The 19,999-nt window shown below is 38.1% G+C and overlaps 1 protein-coding gene across 3 annotated transcripts in view; it reads right to left on the reverse strand.

Moving 5' to 3' along the window:
* The window catches only part of tmem131l (transmembrane 131 like), a 49,769-nt gene that overhangs the window by 27,638 nt on the left and 2,132 nt on the right, over window positions 1-19,999 (reverse strand). For all 3 annotated transcript variants that reach the window (XM_055023100.1, XM_055023099.1, XM_055023098.1), the window contains exons 2-4: window positions 19,276-19,349; window positions 11,736-11,779; window positions 7,193-7,264 (exon numbers count right to left, since the gene is read on the reverse strand). In XM_055023100.1, the coding sequence (XP_054879075.1) occupies window positions 7,193-7,264; window positions 11,736-11,779; window positions 19,276-19,349 (190 nt within the window). The remainder of the gene's footprint in view (window positions 1-7,192; window positions 7,265-11,735; window positions 11,780-19,275; window positions 19,350-19,999) is intronic.

Below are 19,999 nucleotides of genomic sequence, written 5' to 3' on the forward strand. Positions count from 1 at the left end.
AGATGTTTGGTGCAGAGAGCCTGCTGGTGAATCATACAGTGAAGTTTAATGGCACTACCTCCTTCTTCGCTGACTTTATTGCAGATCAGTGTGGACAACTCACTTTGCTCACCAGCCAAGGCAGGCGCACCATCGGTAATGATCCCAGAAACTTTACTCCATAGTAGTGTCATATCATCAACAGCTTCACAAACAAACAAATAAATCCGATCCTCTGGTTTGGTCTTTCATACTTTGAAGGTCCAGCAGCTCCTCTGATATGTTCATATTGTTGTCAACTCCTCTTAAACAAATCAGCAGCTGTGCAGTGTCAGATGCATCTGTGCTTTCATCGCAGGGTAATGAAAAATAATCAAAAGCCTCTCCCCTGTCCCCAAGTTGTCTCTGAATATCCGATGAAATGTCCTCAACTCCTTGTGCCACACTGTTACGTGCCAGGCAAGCATTCACAAAATCTTGCTTCTTTTCAGGGCAAATGTTCTCCACCATTTTCATAACAGTCTTTGATAAATGCACCTTCAGTAATAGGTTTGCCATGGTTAGCTATTAACATGGCCACTTCGTAGCTTGCTTTAGTGGTATTTTCTTTTGACTCAGGCCCGCGTGAAGAATCACTTTTGTGATGCCAGTGCAGCTTGGAGCTGCTTCATTTTTTCAGCACGGTCACGCCCTGTTAGCTTGTCGTCTGTGTTAGCATGTTTAGTCTGGTAGTGTCTCTTTACGTTGAAATCCTTAAACAAGGCAACCGTCTCATTACAAATTAGACAAGCCTTGATTTTCAGCAAAGAAGTATTGTAATTCCCATCTCTCTTGAAAGCGAGATGGGAACTTTCCTCACTGTCAACTTTCCTTGTTTTCTTTGCTGTGACCATGGCAGAAATGAGCAGAGAGGAGTTTGCGGCACGGATGCAGAGACTGATGGTATTAAAATGGTGCTGTCACTATTTGGTGAAAGGAGGAATTACAGTTTCAAGTTTTATGGTTTATTCTGTTTAACAGTGCAGGCGGGCCGTTTGAAACCTGACCGCGGGCCGTGATTGGCCCCCGGGCTGGACTTTGGACATGCCTGAACTCGTGCCTGAACTCATCTCTACAGTAGAGATATGAGCGCCATCTTGTATGGGCATAAACATAACTGAGAAAACGACTGTCTCACAGATATTTAGAATTTTTGAATGTAAGTTACTTAAAATAATTTGGCAATGGTACAAACTTGCTGCATTATTGGGTGTGATGTCTGATCATATGACCGAAACAGTAAAAAGATGGAAAGCAAACTTTATTTTCACTGTTTTCCTGGGGCTAAGCTATCGGAGCTAATGAAAGGGAGACGAAAGGCCTGGATATCAGCCGTGAGATGTCCTGATATCACGTTCCCCCACATCCCAAGTTTGATCCAGATTTTTAGATATCCATTCTGGTCTAAATTCGCTTTGTTGGTGTGTCTTCATTTTTTGCTATAATTTTCTCCAGGTGTACACATGTTCAGTTACAATGAGTTCATTTAAGTGGGTCAACCTTGTTTGCTTGGACGTATATTTTTTATGTAGCATAGTCCGAGTTTTGTCAGTGGACATTGAGGTTATTCCATTATTGTGAAGTAAACTATTTTACTGGTGTAATCAAATTCACAGTATCAATACCGATGTGTCCTCTTCAAGGCAAACCAACGTATGGAACCCCAGGAGAGGAGCTCAGCAAGGTTGGACTCTGAAGAGAAACATGAACCATTTGTGTTGGAATATGTGTACAGTTGGAAGTGGCTGTTTTCTCTTCATAATTTAATGTGGCAAACATTCATGAAACATTTGATTCAAGCACTTCAAGTTGCATGTATACAGGTGATGAAATGAATCCCATTTTAAGTAAACAAGAGTAAACAGTAAAGGTAAATGTTATGAAATAGATCACACTTTAAGTTAATATTTGTTGTATTTAACATATTTTTGGTAAGAAGTGAACATGTAATGAAATAGATTCTGTCCTAGAATTTTATGTAGTTGAACATTGCAGGTAACAAATGTGATGATCGTCTGAGGTAATACATTTTATGAACATTTTTTTAAAATATTAAATTAGTTAAATAAAAAAAGTGGTCAAAATGTAATAAAGATGAGTGTGCTTCATCTCTACAGTCTTGTAGAATAATGTCACACTGTTTTTGAGTTAATGGGGCACATGACTTGGAAGCTATTGAAGAAAATATTGGAGTCATGGTCCAAATCATTTAATATTAAAATGATTTATCCATTCATTTTCTTACACCCTTGTCCCTAGTGAGGTCGAGAAGTGCTGGTGCCTATCACCAACTAATGTTCCGGGCGAGAGGCAGGGTACACCCTGGGCAGGTCATCAGTCAGTCACTTAAAATTTTAATAGAGGATAGTGTGCCTCGTGTAACAACATGAATTACCACTTTTTTGTATCTGTTGGTCATAAGGCAAGGCATTTATTTACAGGTGTATGGTTCAGAAATTGACGGTCCCTATGTAAACCTCCGAGTGCTTGAGGAGGGAGCGGTAGAGAACAGCTGGCTGGAATTAACGTTCATAAATCGAATCAACTTTGAACCAAACGCCCCTTACTCTGCGGAGCGCGGATATCTAATATCCAACTTGAAAACAACTTCACTGCGTTCGGTAACACAATGAAAATGGCGGAAGAAAGTTTGTTTTTTTATGTGGCCATACAAGTTGGCGCTGAGCGACGTAAACATCACACGCAGTGACATCAGTTCCAAAGCTCTATACTGTTGGCCTGCAGTATTTCTAACTTCAGAGCTATAAATTTTAGCTGAGCTCATGTAGACAAGTTTTTAATAAATATGTTTCAAGTTTCAAACAGACTTGCATTGCAGAGTAAAAGTTTCAGAAAACTTAAAATAAATTTACATAATTTCAAAACAGCATTAAATACTTCTTTTTTTAGACTTCCTCGTGAGCTTAGAGATTTAAATAATAGTTTCCTAATTTAAATCAGTTTTACATGCATAACAGTATTTTTGTTTCAGAATTGTTGATTAGCTATACTAGAATGCCATATTGGAATAAGTTCAGTAAAAACAAAGAAAACGCAAAACAATATTGGAGGCATGGACTCCAATGCAGATTTTAAAAAGTATTTAAATATAATTACTTTGTACAGCATAAATCTAAATCAATCCTCACAGACATGGATGCTTTTGCATTTCAACCTTTGTTTTACACTTTCCTATTATTGCAAAGCAACATGGGAATCAGAAAAGTGTGTCGAAAGCCATTCAACAGACATTTTAAATTTGAACTGAACTGTTCTCACTTCCTGTTTGTCTCTGAGTGAGACTTTACTTTCATTTTAGGGAACTCCTCACAGCGTGAGAACGAAACCTGGACTACGAGTTCAGTAAATCTATGTTTTAGATTTGAATTAAATATCTATATGAAATCATATCTAATATGTTTTCATGGACATGTTAATTATTTTATTTATTTGTTATCCATTTAACTAGGGGTTAGTACTTCTTAAAAACATGTATTTCTCATAATATTTTAATAGTCTTTTCACATTTCATGGCTGGTACGACTTGTACTCCGGAGCGACTTATAGTCCGGAAAATATGGTACTAATATTCCCTTCCTCAAAGATGTTTTCAATTTTGTAAATTCTTTTTTTTTTTCTTGTATGTGAAATATATTCTTGCCTTAGATTGGCTTCTTACATGTAGCGTGATTTGTTTTTATTAGTTTTTATTGTTTCAGATGGGATAGCTCCAGCTTTGGATGGAGATTCCTGAATCTCCCAGTGATCCTCTTCCTCCTCCAGGCATTGTCTTCTTCACCATCTAAATTAAGATATTCTTTTAATTTACACTTAAATTAAAAGAATATCTGTTCATGATTCCTCAAACATGAGCTGAATATCTGCTTGCTTGTTGTTCTAATAAGTAAATTTTTATGAATACATTTTATTCCTGTTTATTTTATAAAATATGAGTTTACAATCTGATGATAAGAGAAAAAGCTGCAAGCAGCCTCGAACAGCCCTCACAGCTCAGCGCCGCTCAGGCCTATTGGCCACCGCGGGGTTCCAGCACCGCCACCTGCTCGCCACCACAGACGCTCTTGCACAGTACCCCCCCATCTGCCAGGCGATACGCAATGCTGCGTTTAGCTGCGCTCAATGACAACGCACTCAAAATTTGATGCAGGTCCGTCGATGTATTGAGGAGATATTGCTGATGGATTAACTAAGTCAAATTACAATGTAATGCTATTGGGTTCTGTAGAGATTCACAAGAGTCGATCATAAGTTGGACATGAATCGAATGATGCATGTATGATTTAGAGACAATCGTATGCAAACGGTGAGGAAGAGAAATTCTCCTTTCTGCCACGTCCACACGGTTTTGACCGCAGCCAATATTGACAGAGTTCATCATCATGTCATTTTATGTCACTTGGCACAGGATTAAACCCATATGAATGATAGAGCAAAAAGTAAAACATCCAGGACAAAAAACAGATGGTTTCCTGTTGGAAAGGGGTAGGGCTTAGGTAATGTCACCAATAGATTATGTGGATGTGATCAGGGCTGGTCTATATTGAGACATGGAAAGTCTGATGTAGTTCTGACCTTGCTTGTGGGAAGCTATTGCACCTTGATGTTTCATGGCAAATAGTCAAAGTTTGACACTTAGCCACACCCACATGCTTTTATGTACAAAATAATTGTAGGATAACTTTTGACCTACTATGTCTCAAGAATGTGATGAGTGATTTTGAAGTCTTAAGGTCAAATGCTGTAGGACAAGTTCGATCAGACACGACATCAATAAAATGGACATGATGGCGACTTTGATCCAAAATGGCGGAATTCCTGTTGGGTTTGGACCATGACTCCAAGAAACTTTTTTGTAGATCTTGACAAGGTACAGATGTGTACCAAGTTTCATAATTCTGGGTTAAACCAAGACTTGGGGCTGACTTTTTAAAATATTCTAGAGGGCGCTGTAGAGAAATTAGGATACACACAACAAGGATTGTTATGGATTCCTGTCTGGGGTTGGATAAGGGTGCATCCTAGTGAGTTTAGTGCAGCTCAGCTCGAAACTGGAATGTAGAGTCAAACGTATGTAACGGCGTGACCTGTCATTTTGCTACAGCACCATGGCCATGCCCTCCATTGAAAACTCTTAGGACTTTAAAGCAAGTGAGACCACCTTGTTATCTGTCATCCAACACAAAGTCATCTTGATTAGGTCAAGAGAGCCAGAGGTGCTGTAGTGAGGACATATGCTGATGGAATAACTGAGGGGGCACAATGGAGTCAAATTACATTTCAATATTGTTGGGCTCTTTAGAGGCATTGTGCTCCTTGGAGGGGGGCTCACCCTTTCATACTTTGAAAACCCCTGACCTAGATCAAATGATGACTCGTTAGAAGGCCTAAGAACAACATTGATATCCTGAAAGGGCTGTTGGTACCACCAGGGAGAGAACTAAAATGTGAAGCCGGCCCTCAAGGACCGACTTTAGGAACCCCTGGTTTAAAGTATTCTAGGGTGCGCTATAGAGAAATGAGGCCACATCCACCAAAGTTTGTTATAGATTCCGGTCTGCGGGTAGGTAATGATCCATGCTCGTGAGTTTGGATCAGGTCGGCTCAAAATTGTGGGATTCAGAGGCAAACATATTGCACTTCACCACATTCCCACACCCACCTGCTCCATCAAAACCAATTGGGGTTGGAATCCACAACACACCAACATGTCTTCTGACTCTGGGTCAAAGGGGTAAAATAGCAACTGTTCACAGTAAAACACGACACTTCCTGTTCTCAGGGGGCTTGGCCTAAGTGATGTCATCATTTGACCATTGGGTATGGTAGGACACCCGATGATCAATCACAAAAACGTTTGGTGCCTTTGTGAGGTTTTGTGGAGTAGATGCAACAATTTCATGTTTCATACATGAAATGTATCAAGGTGATACACTTAACTATCTGGAGCTACAGATATCATATTACACCACGAGCCAGAAGTTTTCAAAAGCTTTATAATTATATTGATTCTATGATATTTATAAATTTTTTCCACCCTTGTAAGGTATCGATTTTTCACCCGTGAATATTGACACAATAAACCATAGGCTTATATCGTCTTTTTAACATGTCAGGTTTGTGACAGCGTAGCAGCAAGACTCCGCCTCCCCCAGTCCCTTTCAAAGTGTGCTTAAATGCACATTATAAAATACACACCAGTTTTTAAAATCTGTTAATAGGCCAAGTAACCAGAGTTATGCTAAAATAAGTAAACCATTTTTTACCGAATGTCACAGAAATGTCATAAACCGGCTTTTCCGGTTATGTGAAAGGGAATGAGCTTCCAAGCATAAAAATCTAAACATTAGATTTTGTTGTTTTTGGAAATCTCAAATCTTCAACAAATAATCTGATTTCTAATTTTGGCTCAATAAACAAAAAACAGGTCTACTTTAGTTTTTTTTTTTTTTTTCATTTCAATTGAAAATGAATTACCTGAAATACACGGACCTGAGTAGTCTCATTTAGTGCACAAAACAAAAATGGAAAATAATGATAACGAGCGCTCAATTTTGATTTTTGTGATTTCACTTTTAACCACTGGTCTGACCCGGAAGTTCTTTCCGCCCGGCTTACCGAGGGTATCACACAAAGATTATACAGTCTGCAGTCAGACAATCTTGATCATTTTACACTGAATACTGTAGTATTTTCTGTCCGCCACAAATCAGTTTCAGTAATGCTCCTATGAGAAACAAATAATACTGGACATCTGGTTAAAAGAGAAAATTGATTACCCTGACTTTTTAGCTTTGTTTTTTTTATTTTGAAAGGGCAGAACACACCCTAGCCTGCATGCCCTACCTCCCATAGACATTTGTCTTTGACACCTGCCTCATCTCCAGACCTGGGCAAGATGGCTTCTATCGCACTGCATCAGCAGCAGTGAATAGAAGTGAGTACACAATTAATTTGTCACAAAAAGTCATTTTAAGACATTTTTGGGCTACAAAGTAGCCATCATAGCTTCATCTATGCAATTATTTCATGCAAAATTAGGCTTATTCGAAATATACTCGAGAGTTTTCGGAGCAGCGTAGCTCTGCTAACGGGGCCAGGCAGCTCCAGGCTCAGCAGGCAGGTGAAGTATGTGCTCAACGAAAGCAGCACTTACTGTGTCCCAAAATCCAACACTGGGGGCTGAATATGCAGAGGCATCCCATTCTCTTGTGTATATGTAGAGGAACTGTTCAAAAGAAAACACACACAAAAAGTGTTAAACATAAATTATTTATGGTTAGCTTTCTTTAAGAATCAGTTTCACACTTGAAAGACACCAAGCAACTCACATTTCACCTGCCACTGATGTGTCTCTAAGCAAGGCAGGTAGTCATAGAACTGAGTTAGTTAGTAGATCTAAATGTTAGCTCTGTATTATTAGGTTTTCCTTTGAGGACAGCTCACTAGTTCATTGCATGATGACACAGATACACAAAAGGACAAACAATCACTCACTCCTAAACACAATTTAGACAGACACAATCCATTGCTATTGTAAAAGATAGTGTAATTTTGTAATTTGAACGTTGGCAAACACTAAAAATACAATGATGACTGCAGCTCAAGTTAAGTTAAAGGTATGACACATTTCCCCCAGTGCATCATATGCTTGACAGGCCAACAGGCTTTGCTTGCCCCCTGCCAGGCTAAGCGTTGCCTTCTCAACAGTTTAAAGTGGCTTTTTTTTTTAACTCAAGACTGTGCTCCACTTTACTACACGTTAATCTTTCAGTTATTGAAAGATTGGAGCCTATGACGACTGCATCTCTTAGGTTTTGCACCTTGACATGCTCATGCACATCACCTTTCACTCAAACTAGATGCGCAGTGAGAGTGTCGTGACAATACGGAGAAAGATTTTATGTGGTCTTGGCTCTTTGTGTTGAAACGTGATCAAGTTTGCATGAATCAGGAATAAAACTGGTTATTTTAGTAATTACTGCTGTTTATTCAAGTTTTGAGCACTCAAGGAAAGTTTCCCTCACAAAGTTTTTATTGAGCTCAACAATATCTAAGTAGAATAACTGGACATTAATTATCCAACCTCAGTTTATTTTTATTTTATGTAACCACCATTGCCATTTTTTTTGCCCTTCATCTTAGTAACATTTTAATAATCTGTAACTGTATTTCTGGTACCTGTGTGTTTCATGTCATTGAGCACCTCTGTGAACAGACAATGAAGAGACGAAAGACAGCTGAAGACCAACACATGAAAGCGGAAGTTCAATGGTTTATGTTTTCCCTCTTTATAAAGCCCAATAAACTGATCAACATGACACTATGATCAGGAACTACATTTTACTAAGAACAGTTTTATTCTTTTATCACTGTGAAACTCCTAAAGCCAGCTTCTACATAAAGTTGAAAGTGGCTTCAAAAGCAAGGCTGAAAGAAGTTCAATGCATTCTTTGCAGTTAAAGATGTTTCACAATCCTCACAAATCTAGTGCAAAAATAAATAATGCAAAATTTTAACTGCAACTAAATCAGCAGATTTTATCATAACTATAGTGAGCTCGTCAATAAGAAAGAAAATTACCAGATGAAGCATAATTTACTGGAGAAAAAAAAACAAAAACTATCATAATAAAACTAAACACAAAGGATAGTGGGCACAGGAACATTAATCTGTGTTTTTCTTCTTGAGCAGTTACAGTGAAGACAACAGTTAGTATTATGTTTCTCATATCCTCTACCACAACTTCCTGCACTGCAGTGGGGTCAGCTATAGATGCAGGACTACAGTAGAGGAAGTGACTGACATGATGTCGCAGCCACTCTGCACCTTTTCAGTTTGAGCCTGCAAGCACTAAACCCTTGGTTCAGATAAACTGCCTCTCCACCATCAGCAGCTTACATGCAGATGAAACCAAGTGTGCATATACACAGAAAGCATTGGTATTGCAAAGTTATGAAGGGTTACAAAAGGCTACCACATTGGCCCTAATGAATACTGTTTTATTAATTCAAGAAATTTATATTGTGCTCCTTTTCTCAAGTTTACATTTGATTGTGAATTTGAGAAATATATTGATATATCAAAATATATTGACCAAGTTCATTCAGCATCTAACATTTTTTTTCTGTCAGCCATATTTTAATTTTCATTCTAGTTCTTACTAAACATAAGTTTAAATTTTATGATGGAAAGATTTTTACTATTTTTTTTTTAAATGTCTCCACCTAATTTTCAAACAATATATTTAAAACTATTTGCATTAGACCCTCTGAACACCGAAAGCCTCTGCAACAACATAAGACTGCAAATGTTCAGCTGCGAAATAAAATACATAAAGAAAAAGTCTGGAAATGTGTGTGTTGGTGAAGAATGCTAACGCTAACCATCTCGAAGTGTAAATGCTCGTTAATTCTTAACTTGTCAAGCAATATAACTTCAAATACTTCTCCTCAGAGGGAAAAACTGAGTAGATAAGCATTGAGTGGTCAGATGTGAAAGTAAAGTGATGCCGTCTCCTTTTGCAAAGCTTCACTGGGTGTCAGTAAAGAAAATAAAGCATCCAGAGCTTTATTTGGATGCTTTATCTCAATAACTGCTATAGCCATTCATTAATTTAGGCACAAAACTCAGAGGGGGCTGCACAGTGGTGCAATTGGTGGCACCGTTGCCTTGCAGCAAGAAGGTTCTGGGTTTGAATCCCCGCCCAGGAAACTCTGCATGTTGTTCACATGTTTTGTTTGTGCATAGATGGGTTTTCTCCAGGTACTCTGGTTTCCTCCCACAGTACAAAAACGTGCCTGCCAGGTTGAATAGTCTGTCTCAATTCTCCTTAGGTGTGAGTGTGTGTATGCATGATTGTTTGTCTCTGTGTTGCCCTGTCTCTGTACAGTTTGCCTAAAACATTTTGGCCAAATGAATCCAAAACGTTTTGCTCTGGCCTGCATGGAAAACCTTGTGTGTCACTGAAGGGATTAAAGCTTTGTTAAGTCCCCAAATACACCATCACCATGGTGACACCTGGAGGAGACACCATCAATGTTTTTCTTCAGCAGGGATATGGACGATGATTGAAGTTGACAGAAAGGTGGATGAAGCCAAACACAGGTAAGAATGGTCCAGACAAAGTCTTGAACAACAAATTATAATACCGTATCAACAAAATGTATTGAAGTTTGTTGTTGGTGCTCCAGAAAATGAGAAAAAGTTTGAGGAGAAAGAAAACTTTTGTAAAACACACTAAGCGATGGAAACTATTACCGTGCATTAATTCATGTGTTTCTGGTCCTTCTTTACATGGGAGTAACTCAGCACATTCCCTTTGAAAAAAAAACCCTACCAATCTACCAACAACTGTTGCTCTGTACTCTAACACACCAGTTCTGACCACTGCTCAGTACAAAAATAACTTGTGTTTGGTGCCATTTGATCCCTGGGATACAAGTCAAACAACGTTGGTGGCAGCAGTGACCTTAACGGTGCCACAGGGGATAGGTTAGGAGAAGAAGAGTGTAGGCCAGCCATTATTCACACAAATGTTTGCATAAGAAAACACAACAGGCCAAAATCAGGTCTAAAAGAACTTGCTTCAAATGACTATATATCAAAAATGTGAAAAAGGGTCACACACACAGAGAGAGGCCCAGCACAGATGGAAATGCCATTAACCTCTCTCTGTGCTTCCTGATTAGCTCTTTTGGCTGGGAGAGGGATATAGGAGGCCTGGTCAGTGGCTGATAACCCACATAGGAGAGGCCTCACAGCCCACATCTCTGTCTGGCTTTAGATTAAGATACAGACCAATGCACCTGGAATTAAAACCAGACATATTCTCACTCTGTTCAGCTGATATATAGAACCAGATACACCTTATCATCTAAGCTGAAAAATTGTCAGACAAGTTCTTTAAGTTAACCAGACTTTTATAAGTACTAAACTTTGTACATATTTTTTTTTTTACAAAACCATATCAGTAAAGGCTGAATATTAATCTTATTAATTTATCATGATTCTTACTACTGCAGATGTGACAAATTCAAAAATTCATGAAAATGATCAGTTCTAAAGCAGCACACGCTGAGTATAACGTCATGGTAAGACTTTACATAACCACTTCCTCTATGTGAAAGGCAGTATGCACTACTCTTTCGCCCCTTTTTTATCTTCCTGGAAACACAAAGAGAAAAGACTGAAATATCTAGAATCAACAACCAGACATTGTGATGATGTTTCCAACCTTTCACTGTGATAACCACTTACAAGACAAGCTTTTTACGTTCTGATATAACATCTATTTTGTGAGGAAGAAAAAACACCAGAGAGACAGAACTTCTCCACTTTTTTGGCTATTTTTTTCAAAGAGTTCTAAAATTAGTCAGGAATTTGGTTCTGTGTCTCTGGAATGCACCTCCCACCCCAAACTCTCTGTCACACACCCCCTCTCTTACTAACATAAACAACAGCCTGTATGTTGGGGAAGTCTTGTAAAGTACCTTTTACACAGGCTTTTTAACTGGAATCACACATTGTCTCATAAAAGCATGTAAAAAAAAACTTCCCATGAGCCCTGTCTAATTTTTCATAAGCTCAACTTAGTTATGAAAAGCAGGGTTGCATCTAAGTACCTTGTGTCTATAATGCATCAGAAACAGATAAAAAAAAAAGAAGCACAAATTGCATGATATTGGAGAAGCTCTTACCCGTCTTCCAGAGGAAGACCATCTCTCTTTCGCTCCTCCACTACCTGCAAATAAAAGGAAAACAAGTAAGGTCAACAATGTGAGGAAATGTATTTTCTATCACAGTTTGGTCATAGAAACAGGTCTGTTGGGGTATTATTGCATTGCCTAATGTCTACCACACATTTTGCAAGCATCGATAGAAAAACCAGTGTCTCTGACATTAACCGTTTTCAAAATGCACATGCAGCTAAAATTAATAAATCCAGCATTGATAATCTAATCATACGAACAACAGAAGGAGTTTTAGAAAATCAGGCATACGTACTATGCCTGACAGAATCAGCTAAACTTCTGTACTCATGTTGGAAAGCTTCCCAAACACAGCTGAAACCAGATATCGAAACTGGAAAAACAGACAACTGTTTTTTTACCGGTCTGACATAGGTATTAAGAAAACTGTTGCGATGAAAACATAAATAAAATCTAAATATATTCATTCAAGCAATGCACAACTTCTTGAGAGATTTATTTTATAGTTAGTAGGCAATAAGACCCAACCACAATTTTTATTCAATTTGATCCAGACTGGAAACAAATATTTTAGTAATCTATCAATTTTTCTTAAGATTAATCAGTCAGTCCAATTTTTCACATTTGAGCTAACAATAGCTTTCCTGTAATTCAGAAAACGAACCTGTAACAATAATAGCTCACTTTCAAAGTTAATTTGAAAATTGTATTCAATTCAATAATAAAGAAGCAGGCTCACATATGCTTATAAAAATGTCCCTGTAACACTTTTCTTGTCAATGGGCTCTTTGCACGTCTGCTTCCGTGTTTGGGGATAAGCAGCTTGGTCGTTTCAGGACTATTGAAAATGGCATTTTACACTAGCGTCTTGCAAGGGTTGCCCAAGGTAACAGCTAATGATGTACATCGATCCAAAGCTCTAACAAGAAAGTTGGAGAAAGGTATTAATATGTACGCCTTATTATACATTCACAGATAGGAAGGTGAGTTTTACTTTCTTTCAATTTTGTGGTTAACATTAACTTTACCTTATGCTCGTAGGCAATATTTTCGGACATTTCTATTATAAAAATGTGCTATTCAAGTATCTAAACATTTTCATTCATTCTAACGAACAATGTTTTTTACTATATTTCGTGTTTATTTTCAAGTATATTATGTATGTTTATTGTCGTTATTGTCATGCATGTACGTACTGTACATGCATTTAGGGCTGGGTGATGTATTGAAAATACTCGATGTATCGTAATATTTTCTATTTACCATAGCTAAAATGGCTATATTGCAACTATCGAGTATAAATTGTCATTCAAATAATAAGCGTTTGCCATCAAATTCATTTCTGGTATGATTCATCCAACACCCTGTGAATGCATCACGAGCCATTACCCCCTCCCAACCTGAAAATATTCTGGCAATCATGTTGCACTGAGAAAACAAACAACATGGTGACAGCGAGAGTTTGAGGCGAGCTGTGAATGAGACGGTAAATGAAGAATCAGATGAACTAGTGTAGTTCAGCCCTGGATCAATAATTTGGCAATGGTTTGGATTTTATAAGAAGGATGTCAAAAAAAAGAGGTAATTTGCAAAACATATTACAAAACTTTTGCCACAAAAGGTTGTACCACAAATTTATTTCCCCCCAATGAGGTTATTCTTTTACATGCTGTTCATATCCGCGCTGCCGCGTTAGAACTTGTCCGTTAAAGTGAAACCTGGAGACGCAGGTATAATTCATTTAGTGCTATGAAATGGAAAAAATAATTCAAAACTAGTCACTTTTTTTCTGTCGCTCTCCTTATGCTACACATAGACTCATTGCCATAGCAACTGACAACAACGCAACTTTATATATCAGGATTCAGCACCAAAACCATTCCAACATTGCCCACACTTAGAGCAGTTTTGGGTTTTCAGGTTTGATGTGTATTTTGCAATTATTAATAAGTGATCACGAAGCAAACAGAGCGGTAATTGATTAGCTAATTTAAACACCAGCTCTGCTAATAATCCATCAGTTTATCTATAGTTTAAAATAACAGTTGAAGCTCATTTAAGAATGTCATAATATATATTGTGCTTCGTGATAAAGCAAAAATATATTGGGATATTAGATTGTCCTCATATCCCCCAGCCCTATGTGCATTATGTCACCAGATTTGCTGCAGAACTGCTAAACAAGGTCATGAACTTCTGGATTATCAATTTTGTAAAGCCACCCTTTTTATCCTTGCAGTAATTTTGTCATCCCAAGTTCAATTCTGTCGAAGTTGCAAGAAGGTACGGCAAAATGTTCGGTTCTAGAGTGTATTCACCCACAAGATTCTTTACATCATTAAAAGGTTCGTTGTCTTCATTCTCCTGCTTTGGGTCAGACAGACGGTGCATGAAATGTCTCTTTCACATTCAAAAAGACAGCCGCAAAATAAGTTGCTCTAAAACAAGCCTCTGATCAAGGGTAAATGACGGTCTGTGTAATAATGAGTAATTCAGACCAAAGCATTGCTGTTCTACTTCAAATAGACCATAAGTTAATGATTTATATATGAAAAGGAAGAATTTTAAAAGCACAATAAAGCCATTTTAGTGGAAACAGCAGACTTTTTTTCTTCTAAGAAAGCATAGAAATACAGACAATTTGGGAACAGGGTGGCAGGTGAAACTCACACAAGCAACTGTTGAGACCTGTAGAATTAAAGCTTAACTAAGAGAAAACTAAATACTGTTTTTATTTCAAATTAGACCAATGTTGTCAAACTCCATTCCTCAACAAGTACAACACACCTGAATGAAATGAATGAGTTACCTCCTCATGCACTCGGTTTCTACAGAGTCCTGCTTTTAACCTATGTGATACAGAGAACCAGCAGCCGAGGTGTAGAAAATGCCATACTCCGTTTACCACAACTTGTGTTAATTGACAGAGATGGTAACTCTATTCATTGTTAAATATGACACCCAACAATATCAACAATTTCACAAGCCCCAATTTTCTGAGTGCCAGAACATATCCAGTCCCTTAAATTAACATGAATATGGTCATTATTGTAGCATACTGATTGAGTATTAAGACACTTTATGAACAAATACACTGAACACATAAACTGCATCATCTGCATTTTCATTAAACACAGCATACAATCTTTTGTTAATCTACTAAAATGTACCACACAAATGTTTTTTAAACAATGTTTTTTTTCCTTTTTGCAATTTTCAGCACTATCTCTTGATAAAGAGTCCTACAGAAACTGCTGTTCTCAGCCCTCAGGTAGCATCAAACGTCAGGTGATGGCCTCATGACAGGTTATCTGTAAACACTAAGCTGTCACTATGTGTATTCTCTGTGCTCCGTAATTACATAATCATCACAAATGTCTACAGAAAAATGATAAGAAAAATGCTGCAAGCATCAGAGAAAAAAAATCTTTTCCAAGAAACAGACAAAACAAACTGGATGTGAAGAAAACTGAAACAGCAATGAAGTCTTTAGACCAACTCACAATACGTTATTATCTTACATTAAATAAACTAGTCAGTGCACATTAAAATAATCAACTGCAGAGAGTGGTCCTTCACTGTGCTTTTTTTAGAAGTCAGTGTCTGAAATTCACTTTCTGAAATATGGGAAATTTGTACATTTTATGAGGTGAGGGTTCAAGATCGTATATTATTATGCCTGTCATGATGACACATTTTGTTGTGCAATTAATTGTCTCAAAATTATTCCGATAAACAAAAATATTGTTTGAAGACCATTTTAAACTGATATAATGGTAATGACATAATGCAAGCGATATCCTGCAAAAATACTGTAGATACACTTTATTTTCAAAAGAACACTAAATACTGGAACTGGTCAACTGAATAAACAAAACAACCAAAAACAAAAATAAAATTTACTCTCAGTCTCCTCTCCGTTAGCCAAAAATGTACTGGGATAAAAACTAAACACAACATGGAATCAAAGTGGAAATAAAATGACCTTGTTCAGGAACATGGTTCTCCTTGTTCATTGTTTATGATACACCAATATCTGTGCTCTAAATAGTGTGCTCCGCTGGCAAAGTGGAGCAGATGCTTCTGTAGTGTAAAATCGGCGTGATGGAGAGGCAGTTGCACTGCATGCAGGGTAACACCAAAAAGGCCCTGCAAAATCATTTATAGTCATCTCCTTGATAACAATCAAGACGTGGACACATAGCTGCACTATTCTGCACTATGCTTTACCAGCTATCTGGTCGTTCCGGATGTTCTTTTTTTCCAAACACATCGAAGCATACCTCCTGGCAGACAGGTGCGGGAAGTGCATGAGAATAGGGCTTTTGTAAACAAATATTTTAGTAATCAAGTCATACATTGATTAGTCTTACGATTAATCAAGTAATCAGACAAGAAAAGAAATCATAAAATAAAATATTGGTAAATCTGGCATAACATCAGTGTTATTATCAGGTATCAATATCAGTCCAGTTTTCATATTTGAGCTTCCCAAACAGTGACTTTTCTGTAGTTTAGAAAATTAACTTGTAACATTAATAGCTCACTTTCTAAGTAAACCTGAATGAAGAAAAGTTATACAAAGATCTGAAATTACATTCAATTTAATAATAAAGAGGCAGGCTCACAAATATGCTTCTAAACTTGTCTATACTCCAGCTTTTAGTTTATGTATTCATCTTCAGTCAGTATAATAGATGACCTCTCACCTTACCCCATACCTGTCAAACTTTGGTTTTGAGAATACTGGAAATATCGCCTGGAGTAGGGGTTTTTGGGGTGCAAGGGGGGGGGGAACGAACACACGCAAGATGGAACAGGATATTTACGGCACCTTTGTTCGTCACATTCAGAAACTCATCTACCAACCATATACTGCCACAATGCTCTCTGCCACCCCTTTGTTTAGACAGGGATGATATGAAATTTACTGTGCAGTTTCTATAAGCATCAACTACTCAGCCACCCCCCGTGCTCAGTCTATCCGCTCACCTGGATAAATATTTCCACAGTGCTCTTCCCACCATTTCACCATTTGCTTTGAACCAGCAGCTCCCGGAGAAGAAGAGCTGCTGTAATCCAAGTATTGCGTCAGGCATTTTAAGGATTCTTATTGGTCCCCCAAAAACAATGAGAACCCAGACATCATCATCAATCAATAAAATTCCAGGGCCAAACTTAAAAATTGGACATTATGATAACACTTAGCTTTCATCAACAACTCAAGAGGCGGAAGTGAGAGCATTGGCAAGTAAACTCTCGACCAGAATACGGTGCGCTAAATAATAAAATAAAAATTAATAAAGCTTCGAGGCAGATACATTTTCCTCGTGGAATTTTAATAATCGAGGTACGTGAATCATTCAAGGAATCGTTTCAGCCCTACACAAGAGTGTCTATGGTGGTGAGCGGGGGGCGTCGCTGGAGCTCCTATGGTCACCATTAGGCCTGAGTGGCGCTAAGCTGTGAAGCTTGCAGCTTAAATTTTTATTCTTATTTTTCCAATTACACAAAGTATCAAGGCATATCAAATGCTTTGTCCACTTAGTCAGCCAGAGTGAATGCCCCAGGTCACGAGGAGATCTGAAAAACGTTTTCCTTAAAGTTCAGGCAACAATACCAGTTTCTGTTTGTTATTATAATCTCACAGACACGAAATGGAAGCGCTACTAAAGCCACATAAATTAAATCTACCACTTGCCCAGCAGAGACAGTGAGTGCAGTGGATTTAACTCATGATGTAGAGCTGGGCCAAGGTTGCATAAAGCCTTGAGCAAAATTTGAGGCAGGGCCCCCTCTTGCTGGTAAGTACATCAGCACAACTAACAGCATTTCAACATGGATTTAGTAAATACTGGAAGAGAGGGCCTAGTTTAACTAGCCAACCCTAGAAGCAAACAGTGATAATTGTAGTTTACTGAGATGTATTTGTGAATGGAGCTCAAACTCACAGCATCACATTGTTGCTGTGGTAACAACAGTCTAATTATGAAGATTGTTCTTTGAACTTTTATAAAGGAACTTGCCAGCTCCTTAAAATCTTAAATTTAAATGTTAAACAATTTAAAGTCTTTTGTTTTATGTATTCTGTAACCATTCAATTAAATTTAGCAGCATTGATATTCTCAATAAACAAATGTTACATTTATATATCTTTGGTCAGTGATAAAATATTAGCATTTAAGGTGACCCAAAAGCCTAGGGGGTGTAAAGTAGCTGTTGACTTAATTTGAATTAAATAGAAGTGCAAATAATTTACGGGTTTTTTTTGTTTTGATTTGTTGTTTTTAAGACTCTATAGTTGTTGGTTTAAAGAGCATTTCACTGGTAATGTCTTTGCATAACATATAATTACCCAGAATAATTTTAACATTTTCTGTTGACTTAACATCTTTCAATACAAAAACACAGTGGTCTGCTAATGGACCGCTCCGGTGCCCTGATGACCAGGCTCAGCATCTTTTCTGGTGGAAACCCTGTAAATTTATTTTATAGACTTTACTTAGAAGCAGAAGACGTGGAGCCTCCTGAACAAACATCATGCCAAAACACTGGAGAATTAAATGCTGCAGATCTGACACACATTTATATTGAATAAAAAATGTACGAGAGTCTAACATGTTGTCACAAACACTGCATATTCTTGATGTAGACTGTCACTTTCAGTTACAATCCCAGTTAAATGTCACATTTATTGCCACAGTAAATCCGATACAGTTGTGAGTAACGTGAGACACACTACTCGCAGAGGCCATCGTTCAGCGTTAGCTTGTGCTAGCTGACAAATTATGTGCATGCTGAACAACAAGAAATCATGTTCCTTTAAATTTCCCCCTTTGGAACTCAATAAAGTATTGTCTTTTCTCATCATATCGCCATTATCTGCAGAGTTGTGTTGAAGAATAGGAGAATTTTGCAGTTTTTGGATTCCTAACTAAACTAATCCGTATAAATTACAGTTGTCTTGGGCAACATCACAGAGACTTTACAAGCAAAAATAAAATTATGCCATGCAGCTCTGTTCCATGCGATTGGGAGAAAATGCATGAACGCATGCTCTGTTTTGTAGCCGACAGCAAAACATTTTTCTTTCTCAGCAGTCACTGCAGCGGCAACTTAACATCTTCTTGTAATGAAATGGGTGGAGCGCCACTGGGTTGCCATGTGAGGGGCAGGGCACGGCTTGGGGTTGCTAGATAACAGAATTTTGATGTAAGTTTAGAGCTTTTCTTGAAAAAGGTTGTTTTACAGACACCAGCAGAACATTTGCCAATTGCCAAAAATGACAGGAGTTTTTTTTATATATATATATATCTCATGGACTTATGCTACCACCAGGAGATACCCAAATGACAGGACCAAAATATGCAAAAAGAGAATTTATATGTTAAAAAATCCTAAGCAAAGTGTTACTGCTTTCACAACCACACACGCTCATTCATCAACATTTGAAAGCTGGAGTATGGTGATTATGGGGTACAATTTACACACTTATAGTTTCTGCTCCATACAAAAGAAGTGTAAATACCTGAAGCGGCACAAATGGGTCGGTCTCCTCAGGCTGCCAGACCTCGACCACGCTCGTGGACATCTGACTCAGAGCTTTGTGGGAATGAGATGAAATCAAATTAACATCTGATCATTAAGCAATGTGAAAAACAGACAGTATCAGATATAAGCAGCAGATGTAGGTTAGGAGCTACAACTTATATTATGTTGTGGGCTAAACTCTCATAATTCTTTAGATTTAAAAAACAGTAAGGGAAAATTTGATCAAAATAAAAAATGCCTTGCCAGTAATCAGATACCCTGCTGGAATAATTAGCTGGCCAAAGGAGGAGATAAAAGCCACAGATATTAAGACTCAAAAATTACTAACCATGCATGGAGGGTCCCACCCCAAATCCAGCACCCTGAGACTGTACACGAGCCACAAGGAAGGAGGCAGAGGACTAGTGAGTGTGAGAACCACTGTCCAGGACGAAACAACTAAGATCCATAAATACATCAGGGACAAAGCCTCAACAGACAATGTGCTCAGTGAATGTCTCAGACAACAGGGAACGGAGGTTGAGGTGCCAGAGATACCATCATGGGAGGACAAGCCCCTACATGGGATGTACCACCAGCAAATAACCCAAGTGGCTGATATCAGTAAATCCTACCAATGGCTGGAAAAAGCTGGTCTCAAGGACAGCACAGAGGCTCTCATCCTGGCCGCCCAGGAACAGGCCCTAAACACCAGAGCAATA

The sequence above is a fragment of the Poeciliopsis prolifica genome, unplaced genomic scaffold (genome assembly GCF_027474105.1).
Source record: "Poeciliopsis prolifica strain line A6 unplaced genomic scaffold, Auburn_PproV2 SCAFFOLD095, whole genome shotgun sequence".
Lineage (NCBI taxonomy): Eukaryota > Metazoa > Chordata > Actinopteri > Cyprinodontiformes > Poeciliidae > Poeciliopsis > Poeciliopsis prolifica.